The 12,328-nt window shown below is 54.8% G+C and overlaps 1 protein-coding gene across 2 annotated transcripts in view; it reads right to left on the reverse strand.

The window, feature by feature from the left end:
* Positions 1–2,760: 2,760 nt before the first annotated feature.
* KCNH1 (potassium voltage-gated channel subfamily H member 1) overlaps positions 2,761–12,328 on the reverse strand; it is a 253,120-nt gene continuing 243,552 nt past the window's right edge. For both annotated transcript variants that reach the window (XM_036442598.2, XM_036442599.2), the window contains exon 11: positions 2,761–3,643. In XM_036442598.2, the coding sequence (XP_036298491.1) occupies positions 2,789–3,643 (855 nt within the window). In that variant the 3' untranslated portion in view covers positions 2,761–2,788. The remainder of the gene's footprint in view (positions 3,644–12,328) is intronic.

The following is a 12,328-nucleotide window of genomic DNA, read 5'->3' on the forward strand; positions in this document are numbered from 1 at the left end:
CCTGGCGGGCCGGATCAGACTCCTCTGCGGGCCACACGTGGCCTGCGGGCCGTAGTTTGAAGACCCCTGCAAGTTTAGCAGAACTCTCCTCTCCTCCTTACCCTCTAAAACCTTACCCTCTAACCCTCTTCAAACCCTCCCTCTTTCCAGGCCTTCGGAGGGTCATGGCCTGGTTTACCGGGGGAGGTTCAATCAGTGGGATGTGAGGCTCGCCGTCCTTGCTGGGAACCCAGAGCAGTGTTCAGGCAAGCGCAGGTGATTAGCACAAAGCGGCCTCCGACCAAGCGCATGTCATAAAAATGAAAGAGAAGGTTTGGCTCATTTAAAAAATTCGCCCCCTCCTCCACCCCCCGAAAAGAATTACAGCAAAACCCCTAGAACCCTTACATGGAGAACAAAAGCATAGACAGACACGTGGTGCTCTCACTGTCATGTGCCGTGGGCCCTGTGACCTCAAGGTGAACAGGCCTGGCCTTCCAGTCAAGCCCAGTTTGAGTCCTAAGGGTCAATGCCAGGAGTACATTCATGAAGCTTTATTTCCCCCCAAACAAGTCTGGGCCTCAGAGCCTCAGGCATCAGCATCTCAGCCCCTCAGACCCAGATGGGGAGTCATTTCAGAATAGACACTGTGCCCCTCAGCCGGAGATGACGGGAGGCAGAAGGGCTGGGCGGGAGCCTGGGGCTGGGGCAGGTGCTTCTGAAGCCAGATGCTAGTGATCAGGGCCAGTGCCTGCGTTAGTGGGGACGGGCCTGAACCTTTGGAAGCAGGTGAGGGGCATGTTTAAGGAAAGGCAAGCCAGAACGTTTCTGGGGAAGCTGACATGGGATTCTGACTATTTTACAGCCTCTGCCCCAAGGAATCATGGGCAGCTTCTCAAAGAAGCTGAGAGCCGGTGGCTTTACCCTGGATCACAAACCATCATGACTTGGCCTCAGGAAATCTCACTGCGTCTTCCCTCTAGGCTTCCATCTGAGGCTCAATCTAGTAACTTCTCAGCCTCAGGAAGCCTGGGGCCACCCCTGTAAGTCTCACGTGAGAGTGCGGGACCCCTGGGGAAGGTTCCTGGCCTTGACCTCCAGACTTGGCTCCCAGGGCTGTCTGTGCCAACCCTGGGAGCCAGGAGAGGACAGCCCCACTCTGCCCAGACGACTGAGGGCCAAAACCTGGGTGGCGCCACGGCTACTGACACTCTGGTAGGGCAGGTCGTGACCTGTCAGGGTCCCCTCAGTCCCAGGGAAATCAGCGCCGGGGTCCAGGTTCTCTGCAGCAAGGCAGTGCTAGGAGGGTTGCTGCAGTGTAGCGAGTGCAGAAGGCCAGGGCCCTGGAACTCCGTGCTGTCCTTAACAGGCCAGAGCACCTGCATGCTGACCTCACTCTCCCAGAGCTGAACTGCCAACCTTGCTTGTCAGTTTTTAAAGGTCCTGGTTCCTCTCTGCAGGGCAAACTCCTGGGCGAGCCCCACTTTGCTTGGGAGGGAACTCTTCTCTTTCCTCTCCCAGACACCGATGACAGCAGCCCAAGCACAGGCATGACTTGCCCCCAGGTCATAGGATCTTGGATGGCCCACAGGCGGCCCCATGATCATCGTTCTGAGCTCGGACCTTCCCTACAGACCCTATGGCTCCATGGACACCTCTCTCCATCACCTCACAGAGACTATGGGAAACCCACTACACCATTCTCTTTTCCCAGCCTGGGAGCAAGGACTGCCATGGCCCTGCTGTCTTTTCAGAGTTCCTCTTGAAGTCCTGCTGACTCCAGTAGGAGGTAAAGAGAGTAGCTTTAAAATAAGGCCAAGCCTGGCTCCTACGTGCCCTCTCATGACCCCACGCAGCAGACAAAACCCAGACTTCTGAAAGGCAATCCCAATGAAAATTACAACAGAAACACAGCACTTGCTACAATCATTTTTCTGAGGTTATGTGTGTCTGCTTGGCTAACGAAGCAACTCTGGCCTCATCACCCTTCCTGCTGATGTCCCATACCCTGAGGAATGCCACAGGAGCGCGCGGGGAGACGGGGAGAAGGACAAGAAGCAAAGGGGCCTGGTGATGAGGCCAGTGGCATGAAGCAAGGCCACAATTCATCTGGGGCCTCCAGAGTGCCCGCCCCCCCCCCCCCCCCTCTGAACATCCTGAGGACCAGCTGCGGAGAACCCCTGGATCCAAGGCCCCTCTCCAACTCTTACGCTTGGTCCGCCTCTTTGGAGGAAGCAGCCCGAGGAGTCCCGGCTCTGCGGCCATGGGATGCACCCACAGCGCCTCAGCTGCTTTTTGGCCTTAACCACTAGAGACAGAAAAACTCCCCTTGTCCCTAGCTCATTACAAACAACGACTGTAGGAAAATATACGGTGATGCCGGACACAGGCTGCACAAGGACAGGGGATGCTGGGAAATCCTGTGCCCACCTCAGTCTTTGGGAACTGGGAAGAGGAGCAGGCCAACGTGAGGTGCTCCCCCACCAACGTCCAAACAGCTGCTGCTCTTCCCTGGTCGTTTTCACCTTTTCCTAATATCACGGAGGTAAAAAATTAAAAATGAAGGAAAAAACCCATTTAGACCGCATGCCCCCTCTTCCGAAATTGTGCACAGACAGTTGCGATGCACACGCCCCGTCCCACGCCTCTGACCGAAGGAGAGCGGGTGCCTAAGCAACGGGTCCCACTTTGGCTTTCTGTCAGGAGGAGCCTGCTCCGAGAGTTGTTGCTCATGTAGGTGTGCATGGTGGGGTGTCGCCTAGGGCAGGGGGGTCGGTTTTGGTCTCTTGACTGTTTATGAACAGACCTCTCAGCTAGCGCCGAAAACGTCTCTCCCCGATTCCGGGGAGTGGGGCCCGGATATTTCAAACAGCTCCTGGGGGGACTGGGAGGACCTTCTGGAAGCTAATATCCTGAGTATCTCGGCCAGCTGTGTCTCGATGTGGGCCATCTTGGTGTGCAGGGCCTTGATGTCCTCCTTCAGCTCCAGCTTGGCCTCCAGGATGCTGGCCTGCAGCGTCTGCTCGGGGATGGGGTAGAAGGAGTGCTTGACCTCGGCCAGGATGGGGCTGCGGTCCTGGGGGCTCCTGGCCTCGCCCACGTTGTCCAGGCGCAGGTCGCTCTTGGTGATGCCGCTGTCACACGAGTCCGTCTTCTTGAGCGTGGCCTCCCCGGCCACCTTGGTCCTCTCGGGGAGCGTCTCCATGGACTCGGCCTTGGACACCTTGTTCCAGTCCTCGCCCTTCCCGCAGGCATCGCGGAAGCGGGCCCAGCCCTTGCGCTTGGCACAGTCGCCGGCCTTGGCACCCGGGCACTCGGACCCTGGCGCGTGCAGCTTGGCGAGGTCCGGCGCCCCAGGCCCCGGCGGGCAGGCCTGGAGGGACACGGGCGTGGCGGGGCTCTCGCGCACCGTGACCACGCTGGCCTTCACCAGGCTGTGGTTGGCCGAGGCGTGCTCCACCAGGACGCTGCCCTTCTCCACGTCCAGGTCGTCCAGGTCCCGGCCCCCTCTCTCGGCCGCCAGCCGGGCCTCCTTCTGCTGCCGGAACCTCTGGAAGAGTCTCCGGACAGGGTGGTCCGGGGGCAGGATCAGGGGGGCCTCGTTCTTCCTCTTCATGCGCTCCTCCTCTTCCCGCTTCACGTCACTGATCTTCCGGAACACGATCTGGGGAGAGACAAAAGGACACACGTGTTGATGGGCCACATGGTCCCTGTGCGGGTCACAGCTCTGGCTGCCAGCTGCCCTCACGGGCAAGGCTCCCAGCCCCTCCCAGCCCTGCTAAGCACTTCCGGGCTTTGGTTGGTGACCACCTTCACTTGCCCTTTCCTAAACTCTTGGCTTCCCAACAGCAAGAAATGGATTCTTACTGTATCATCTACAAGAGGGGTTCTGATCTTTGTAAGCCACAATTCCCAAACAAGATGCCAGCTGTTTACATCTTTATCCTATTATCTCTGAAAGCTCCCTAGGGGCCTAGCATAGTACTTTGCGTATCACATCCTATTTTTTTACTTAAAACACACACACTGAGTGGCAAATTATTATGATCTCTGAATGCACAATAATCTGGCCACTCAGTGTATATCCTATATAATAAAAGGCTAATATGAAAATTGTCCTCTGGACCAGGAGTTCGACCAGCAGGCAGGCCGGCCAACCGCCCATGTCCCCTTCCCCTGGCCAGGCTGGCCAGACCCCACCCATGCATGAATTCATGCACCAGCCTCTCATACACACACACACACACACACACACACACACACACACACACAGAGTGGCCAGATTATTATGCGTTCAGAGATTATAATCTGGTCACTGTGTGTGTATGAGAGGGGGGTACTAAGCTTGGGGAAGCCACATGCACTTCCATCGCAGATTCTTGTTAAGAGGCACCATTTTGCCTATTTGTCTTTTCCTTAGGCAGAAGCTCCCTGAAAGTGGGCACAATGCTTTATTCTCCCTTGTATTTGTGTGTGTGTGTGTGTGTATGTGTGTTTCACCTTCTCTACCCTAAGAAAACAGGGATTGTCTCTTGTTCTCTGTTTCCAGAACTTGGGAAACACCTGGTAACTTGGGGGCCCTTTGTAAATATTTGAATGAATGAATGAATGAATGAATAACAGATAAATATGAGCTAATGAATTAATGGGAGAATGTCTTCTGCCTGGAAAGATGAAATCACAGAGCTTATTAATGTTATAAGAGGAAGGGAATGGTTCAAACACAGTCTTCTTACCCACTCTCAACATCAAAGGACAGGGGCAGCCTTGAGACGAAATGAGATGCTTTAAGGCTAAAGAAAAGGAAGCACTTCTTCAAATACTGAGTAGTCAACACAAAACTTATCCCGGGAGGTTGTACAGCAGAGCATCCCACAGGCTAACAAAGGCTTATTGTGCATCCACGGTGGACATGTTGCTCCTCCTTGAGGAGTTGGATGTGCTCAGCCAAACGCCCCCCAGGTCATCCACCTGTGGCATGTCATCAGCGGGGGCAGCTCAGCACTCCCTGGCTACCGTCTCCTCGGATCTATGCTGACCCTCTGAAGTCTCTTGGCTTTTCCCAAAGTGTCTGCCCTCGCTCATCCCGGGAGCCCGAGGCAGCCCCACCTGAACATCACCGGCTCCTCCGATGCGCAGGTGAACCAGGAAAGGGCTGCCTGCAATTCCAGAAGGCCTTTGAGCATAAAACCAGCAGCCCTACGGACACAGAGCTGATGTGGTCTGACGGCTTTGCTTATCTGGGGTCTAGGTCTCTGCTTGCTAACTTCAGCCGCTGTTTTGGAGAAGTTGGCCATGGACTCTCTTCTCAGAGGCAGCCATGACCAGACATGTGGCCAAGTACTTCAGATCCAAGTGGGCAGGAGTGGCCATGTGACTCACGAGTCTCTGCTGCCACAGCAGCTCTCCTCTGCTCTGAATGCTCCTCAGCTCCCACAGCAGCAGCGTGTCCTGGGAATGATGGGCAAGACCCCAAGCCCTCTGCTCTGCACAGGCTCTAGCGGGAGGCCTGGGGAAGTCTGTCTTGCTTGTCTAAGTATTCCATGAAATTTTAACAGGTGCCATGAAGGTGGACAGTTTCTAAATGAAATGAATTTGAGCCACACGACAATGTTAAATTTGCTGCTTTACGGTAGGACTTCTTAGAGCCTGAACGTGCTAGTGAGCCTTTCGAATGCCAGAGACACTATCCCAGGCAGCATTTCTGAAATTCTTTCCCCCAGACCCCCCTCTGCCCAACACTGAAATTACATCAGTGTGGGGGGGGGGGGGGGATGAGGCGCCGTCTCTATTTGTGCAGAGTCTTAATGTGTGGGAAGGCTGTTTCCATGCTTAGCTAAATGGTGCCTATCTCGGCCCCTACTGCAGAGCCCCTGGAGTTTGGGGTTTGGAGTCTCCATTGCAGATTCACTGCCCCCTGGTGGATGGAAATGGATCAATTCAAACACTAAGACATGATTGATGAAGCTGTCGGATCAACTCTCCTGCCCCTCACTGGCTCTGTGTGCTCTGTCTGTGCTGAGTAATTTTAGGTCCTGAAATAACTCCCTTCAATATCGTCTTTCACCCCATTCCTTCAACAGGACTCCTACGTCACCTTCAGGATTCAGCTTAGGAGTCACTACTCCAACAAGCTTCCCTGCCTCTCCCTGGTCCCCGGTCAAAAGGCCTTCCTGGTGGTACCAAGCTTGGGCAGCCACATGCACCTCCATCGCAGATTCTTGTTAAGAGGCAGCATTTTGTCTATTTGTCTTTTCCTTAGGCAGTAGCTCCCTGAAAGTGGGCTATGCATTATTCTCCATTTTGTGTGTGTGTGTGTGTGTGTGTGTGTGTGTGTGTGTGAGAGAGAGAGAGAGAGAGAGAGAGAGAGAGAGAGAGAGAGAGAGAGAGAGAGAGAGGGATATCTTCAGTATCGGCCTGGTACATACCATGCTCAATCAGTGGCCAATGAATCAATGAATGCATCAGTGAATAAATTATGGCCAACCCCGTTTGTGAGGCCCATGCTAGGGTGAAAAAGGTGATGTGTATGTCCCTAGCATGTGTGTGCGCACACACACATGTCTATTTCTGATATTTGTGGTCTGGTAGAGAGAGAAAAAGATTACAGGTCGCTTTCTCAGTGCACAGCACAGAAGCTCCTGAAGAGTAATGAATAAATAAAATCCTGGGGGACTTCCATCTTCCCTCCTCTTTAAATCAGACTGACCTAATACTGATTTCATCATCCCTGCCTGACCAATTTTTATTTTTTCAATCTCTTACGCGAGCCCAGCGAGCTGATATTTAGGAGGAGCCCTGAGATGAAGGTTTTTGCCAGGTGCCTCGAAGGTGAGACATTTCAAAATGAAATTAATTTGAGCCACACAAAGGCCGGGCCCCGAGCAAGCGCCCTCACAGCCACCCTCACCAGCCGGACAGCCTCGTCCCCACACTGCCATCAGGGCAGGGCCGGGTTTTCCTGTTTAATGTATTGGGCTTCGTTGTAAGATTTCACTCTGGGAAAGGATTCCTTAGTCCAAAAACACCACTGGATGAGATCACCTCTTTGAGAATGCACAACTCATGATTATAAAAGCCCAGTACTTTTTATTGTGCTTTACAGCTTATTCCATATACCCAAGTGCACTATCTCATTCAAGCCAAAATTCCAGGACAGGGTGCCGGGGTCTCCTCCCACAGTTTGACTGTTGAGGAGACTGGGGCTTAGCTGGTAGAGCGACCTGCTGAAGGTCACAGCCTGGATAGAAACAGAACTCCGGGGTGTGGATCAGGGCTCTTGCCTTGACATCACCTTTGCTCACATTGGCCAACTGTAGACAGGGGCCACAGCAACAGGGAGGTGCAGGGTCTGTCGGAAGAGGTTGTTACCAGGGACCCCCCCCTAATCACCCCTGGGAAGGCCCAGCCTTGGAGACAGGCTGACGCGGGTCCCGGCACCAGTGATGGGCTAAGCCCGACCTTCCTGGCCAGCCAGTGTCCTGCCAGCCCACAGCAGGGCCTGACGTGCTGGGCGGGTGAGGCCCAACCAGAATGCCAAACAGCTCGTGACTTACTGGAATGTGGGGAGACAGAGGATGCCCCAGGGCAGGGACAGCTGCTGTGCCTCCCTCATCCATCTTCGTGTCCGTCTGAGGGCTCACCATGCAACCATCCTGAGCCTGGGAGGCCTTGGATAAGCGGTGGTTAAGCTGAAATGAACACCCCACCCCTCAAGCCGCAGGGCCTTCTGAGAAGCTATTTTCAGATTTATTTGAGAAAGTGTTTCCATTCTGGGTCGTACCCGAAGTGGGCCTCAGCCCCTCTTTGAGCACGCCAAAATGAAGTCTGGGGAACCGGAGTTCCTCGGGGCCATTGAGCACGAGGGCTCCGGCGTCTCCCGGAGGGAAAGACAGCTGTGGCGTGTGTGTGTGTGTGTGTGTGTGTGTGTGTGGACTTCCCAAAGTCTTGAAGGCCCAGCAAATGGAGCCTGGTGCTTAAAAGAGGAAAACTGTATCTAATATGTGCAATGTCGATTCTCAGTGACATGAGTAAAGGAGCAGAGGCTAAGGTATGAACCATAGAAAACCATAGATAAACTAAAAGGTGTTTAGCTTGGTTTTCATTGGACGCAGACACACAGCCCCACACGGAAACACACGGAGCAGGAGAAAGAACACGGGCCAGCCCCACACTGAAACACACGGAGCAGGCGAAAGAACACGGGCCAGCCCCACACGGAAACACACGGAGCAGGCGAAAGAACACGGGCCAGCCCCACACGGAAACACACGGAGCAGGCGAAAGAACACGGGCCAGCCCCACACTGAAACACACGGAGCAGGCGAAAGAACACGGGCCAGCCCCACACTGAAACACACGGAGCAGGCGAAAGAACACGGGCCAGCCCCACACTGAAACACACGGAGCAGGCGAAAGAACACGGGCCAGCCCCACACGGAAACACACGGAGCAGGCGAAAGAACACGGGCTCGGAGAGGCCCCAACTCCACCCCTGTGTGACCTTGGGCGAGTCACGCTCTGCCTCAGCTGGACCCGATCAGCAGGTCTCAAGGTCTCAAACGTGGCTGCTCTTCAGAACCACCTGGGGAGGCTGCTGCCTACAGAGCGAGATGCTCCCTGGCGAGTCAGGAATTGGCGTTGGGAACGAGCCCCCAGGTGATGCTGATGCAGGCAGCCTGACCTGGTCCGTGGACCAAGGCCTCAGAACCCTGGGTTGATGGCTGGTGTGAACACGAACCTCTGCCATCCGTGTGTGCATGTGTGCTCACCTGTGAGAGGCCACAGGCTACCCGCCCCCTCCTCACTCCCCGCCTGGCTCAGCCCTCCTGGGTGCTGTCTGGGATTGGGGAGGGGAGAGAGGGAATGCCAGCGGGATGACCCCAATGACTGGCAAACTCTCAGCTTAAGTCCGAGGTTCTAGGGGCCCGGGGTGGGCAGGAGCTGGTGGAGTGACAGGCGGCATGAGCACAAGCTCTGGAAATCAGACAGACTTGTTCCCCGAGCCTCCGTGTCTTGTCTACAAAAGCAGATACCACTCCTGACTTGGTAAGCCTACCAGAGGATTAAGCTGGATAACATCAGCAAGCCTTTAAGAAGAGCGCTTGACATTTAACAGTTGCTGAGTAAATGTAGTACGTATCATTCTTCAAGGGGTGACTTTTGAGACGATTCTAGAAGGATGAGCTGGAATGAGGTAGAAAAGGGAAGGTGCTCCTGCGGGGAACAGCACATGGAATGACACCGTGTGCCGCCCGCCACAGAAAAGTGTCCCCGTGGTGGCAGTCCCGGTGGGGTGGGGGCACCGATGGGCCAGGCCCCGATGTTAAATGGGCGATGGGTGCTACCTCACCCCCTCCTGGCAGCAGCCACCCATGTGGACACAATCACTGTCCTCGTTTTTCAGATGAAGAAACTGAGGGGCTAAGACTCTAACCCTGACCACCGGAGGCTGCCATGCCCAGGCGCTAAGCCACCCTGCTAGGGAAAATGCCCTGGTTTCAGGGAAAAGGACAATTTCTCTCAGCACATGTTGATACCCTCTAGCCCTGCCCCGCCACCCTCTCTGCTCGTTTCTCTCATTCCCTGTCCACCGGCATCTTCTCTAAAGAATTCAGGGACAGACACTGAAGCAGAGAGATCTGGCGCAGGGCAAGAGAGAGGCCAAGAAGCAGAGACCCCTGAGCACTTATGGAGGAACCGATACGCTAGGTACATTAGGCTGTGTGGCCCTTTAATTCCTCAGGATGGGGCGTGACTTCAGGCGAGAGCCAGCCTCGATGGCCCAGGCAAGCAGGGGCTGCAGCAGGTGAGCCGCTGGCATCTCACTTGGGCCATGCCTGTCACTCTCCTTGCTTTGTGTTCTCTCTGCGTATCAGATTGAATTACTGAATCGTGAACACCAAAAGGCACGTCCAGTTGGAAACCTCAAACATGACCTTGTTTGGAATTGGGGTCTTTGCAGATGAAATTATTCTGCATTAAGGCGGGCCCTCGATCCAATGAGTGTCCTTATAAGGGACAGAAAAGACAGGAAATACAGCAAAAGGCCACATGACGATGGAGGTGGCTTTCAGAGTTGCGCAGCTACAAAACCAAGAAATGCTGAGGACTGCAGGCAGCAACCGGATGCAGGAGAGAGGCATGGAGCAGATCTTCTCCTGGAGCCTCCCAAGAAACCAACCCTACAGACGCCTTGGCTTCAGGCTGCTAGCCTCCAGAAGCAAGAGCAGGAGAGAGCGAGAAAGAGAGAGCCGGAGAGAGAAACTGTGTTAAGTCGCCCAATGTGCAGTAACTTGTGATGGCAGCTGCTGCTGGAGACTAGACTCGGTTTCCTTTACTGCTGCTGCTTCCCATCCACTAAACCCTCAGCATGGCTCTCCCAATGCCCTGCCTTTGCTGTGTCTGCACAGGGTCCTACTTCCGTGCTCACCTGCTCCATGCAGCTGGGTGCCAGTGAGACCTGATGCCATGCCCACCCTGCGCACATGTGCGCTGGCACAGACCCTGAGGACATTTCTTGATCTAAGTTTCAGTTGCCTCATCTGCAAAATTCCTACTTCCAGGCTTGCTGCAGCGATGCAGTAAAATGACATTTGAGGGAAGCCCCTCCCTCCCTTCACAGACATAAATCAGCTGCTCTTCCCTCTGGCCACCTGACCCGAGACCTCCCACGCCGAGCATGACTACACCCACTCCCACCGTCCGAGCCAGCACAGCCCCTCTCCCACCCAGGCCTTCCTCAGTTCGGCAGGAAAAGACAGGGCTGCCGCCCCCCTTCATCAGAGGGGCTCAGGGGCTAGGACGGGCACCAGGGGTCAGCCTCCAACAGCCCCCCCTCCTGTCTCCGGGAGCTCTGCCTCCGGTGACTTCTGAAATCACGGCAGCACCGTGCATCCGGGAAGGTAAGCAAGAGGAAGGATCTGTGGCACGCAGAACGCAAACCCACCAAACACTTGGCGGGCATCCGGCTCCTTCCCTCATCCCCTCAGAACCATGCTCCCCATGCAGGGTTGGGGCTGTTCTCTCCCCACCGGGGCACAGTCTTCTGAACCCCCCTTTGGCCTCCTGGCCTGAGGTGGAGAAACATGGAAAAGAGGGGAAAAGAGCTGTGCTGGAGCCAGCAGCAAAGGGAACCCGTGAGATTCTGATACAAAGCATGCATTTGCATAATTATAGTTATGCAAATATGACAACTTATACATCACCGGAGCACTGGCTCTGACGTCACTGTCCTTGTCCCCCGAGATCGGTCCACCCTGTGTGTGGCATGTGGCTGGGCTGCTGTGGCACCTCCCAGCCAGCCGCCAGGTCACACCATCCCATGCGCAAAGCCCCAGAGCAAATACCTCTTCCATCCCCGCAACTGCCTGGGTTTGGGAAGTGATGGCGATAACGACGTCACTGCTTGGATTTTTCTAGGGTGGGCGCTGAACCTCTCGGTACCACCTTACATCTGAGTCACTCTCCAGTGTCCCCTCCCTCCCTCCCTCCCTCCCGCATCTGAGCCTTCTGCCCAGAGAGCGGCCAACACCAACCACTTAATGGAGGACCGGACATTGGGCTCAGCACTTTGTCCAGTCAGTCACTCCTCACAGCCACCCCGTGCGGTGACACAGATGTCACCCACGCAGGTAAGCCTCGCCCTGGTGTCCTCTGGACTATCACCTTTGCAGCTTTACTTCTCACCACTGAAAGGACAGTCACTCAAGATTTATCCATCCCGCACGTCTTCTGGCTGGCTGCATTGTCTTACATTTTTCTGGATTAAAGATTCTGATACAAAGCATGTATTTGCATAATTATAATCCCACCCTTAAAAATAGTTCTCTACCAAGCCTAACTGGTTTGTCTCAGTGGATAGAGCGTCAGCCTGTGGACTGAAAGGTCCCAGGTTCGACTCCAGTCAAGGGCATGTACCTTGGTTGTGGGCACATCCCCAGTGGGGAGCGTGCAGGAGGCAGCTGATCGATGTTTCTAACTCTCCTCTCTCTTCCTTCCTCTCTGTTAAGAATAAATAAAATATTTAACCGGAGCGCTGGCTCTGACGTCACCACCCTTGTCCCCCGAGATCGGTCCACCCTGTGTGTGGCGTGTGGCTGGGCTGCTGTGGCACCTCCCAGCCGCCAGGTCACACCATCCCATGCGCAAAGCCCCAGAGCAAATACCTCTTCCATCCCCGCAACTGCCTGGGTTTGGGAAGTGATGGCGATAGCAATGCCACTGCTTGGATTTTTCTAGCGGTTGCCTCTCCCCAGTAAGTAATTTCCTGTTGTTCTGTTAAAATCCACATTTCTCACAATCACAAGACGCTGAATCGGAGAGCCACCACATACACGAGCTTAAGCGG

Source organism: Pipistrellus kuhlii, unplaced genomic scaffold (assembly GCF_014108245.1).
Source record: "Pipistrellus kuhlii isolate mPipKuh1 unplaced genomic scaffold, mPipKuh1.p scaffold_m20_p_18, whole genome shotgun sequence".
Lineage (NCBI taxonomy): Eukaryota > Metazoa > Chordata > Mammalia > Chiroptera > Vespertilionidae > Pipistrellus > Pipistrellus kuhlii.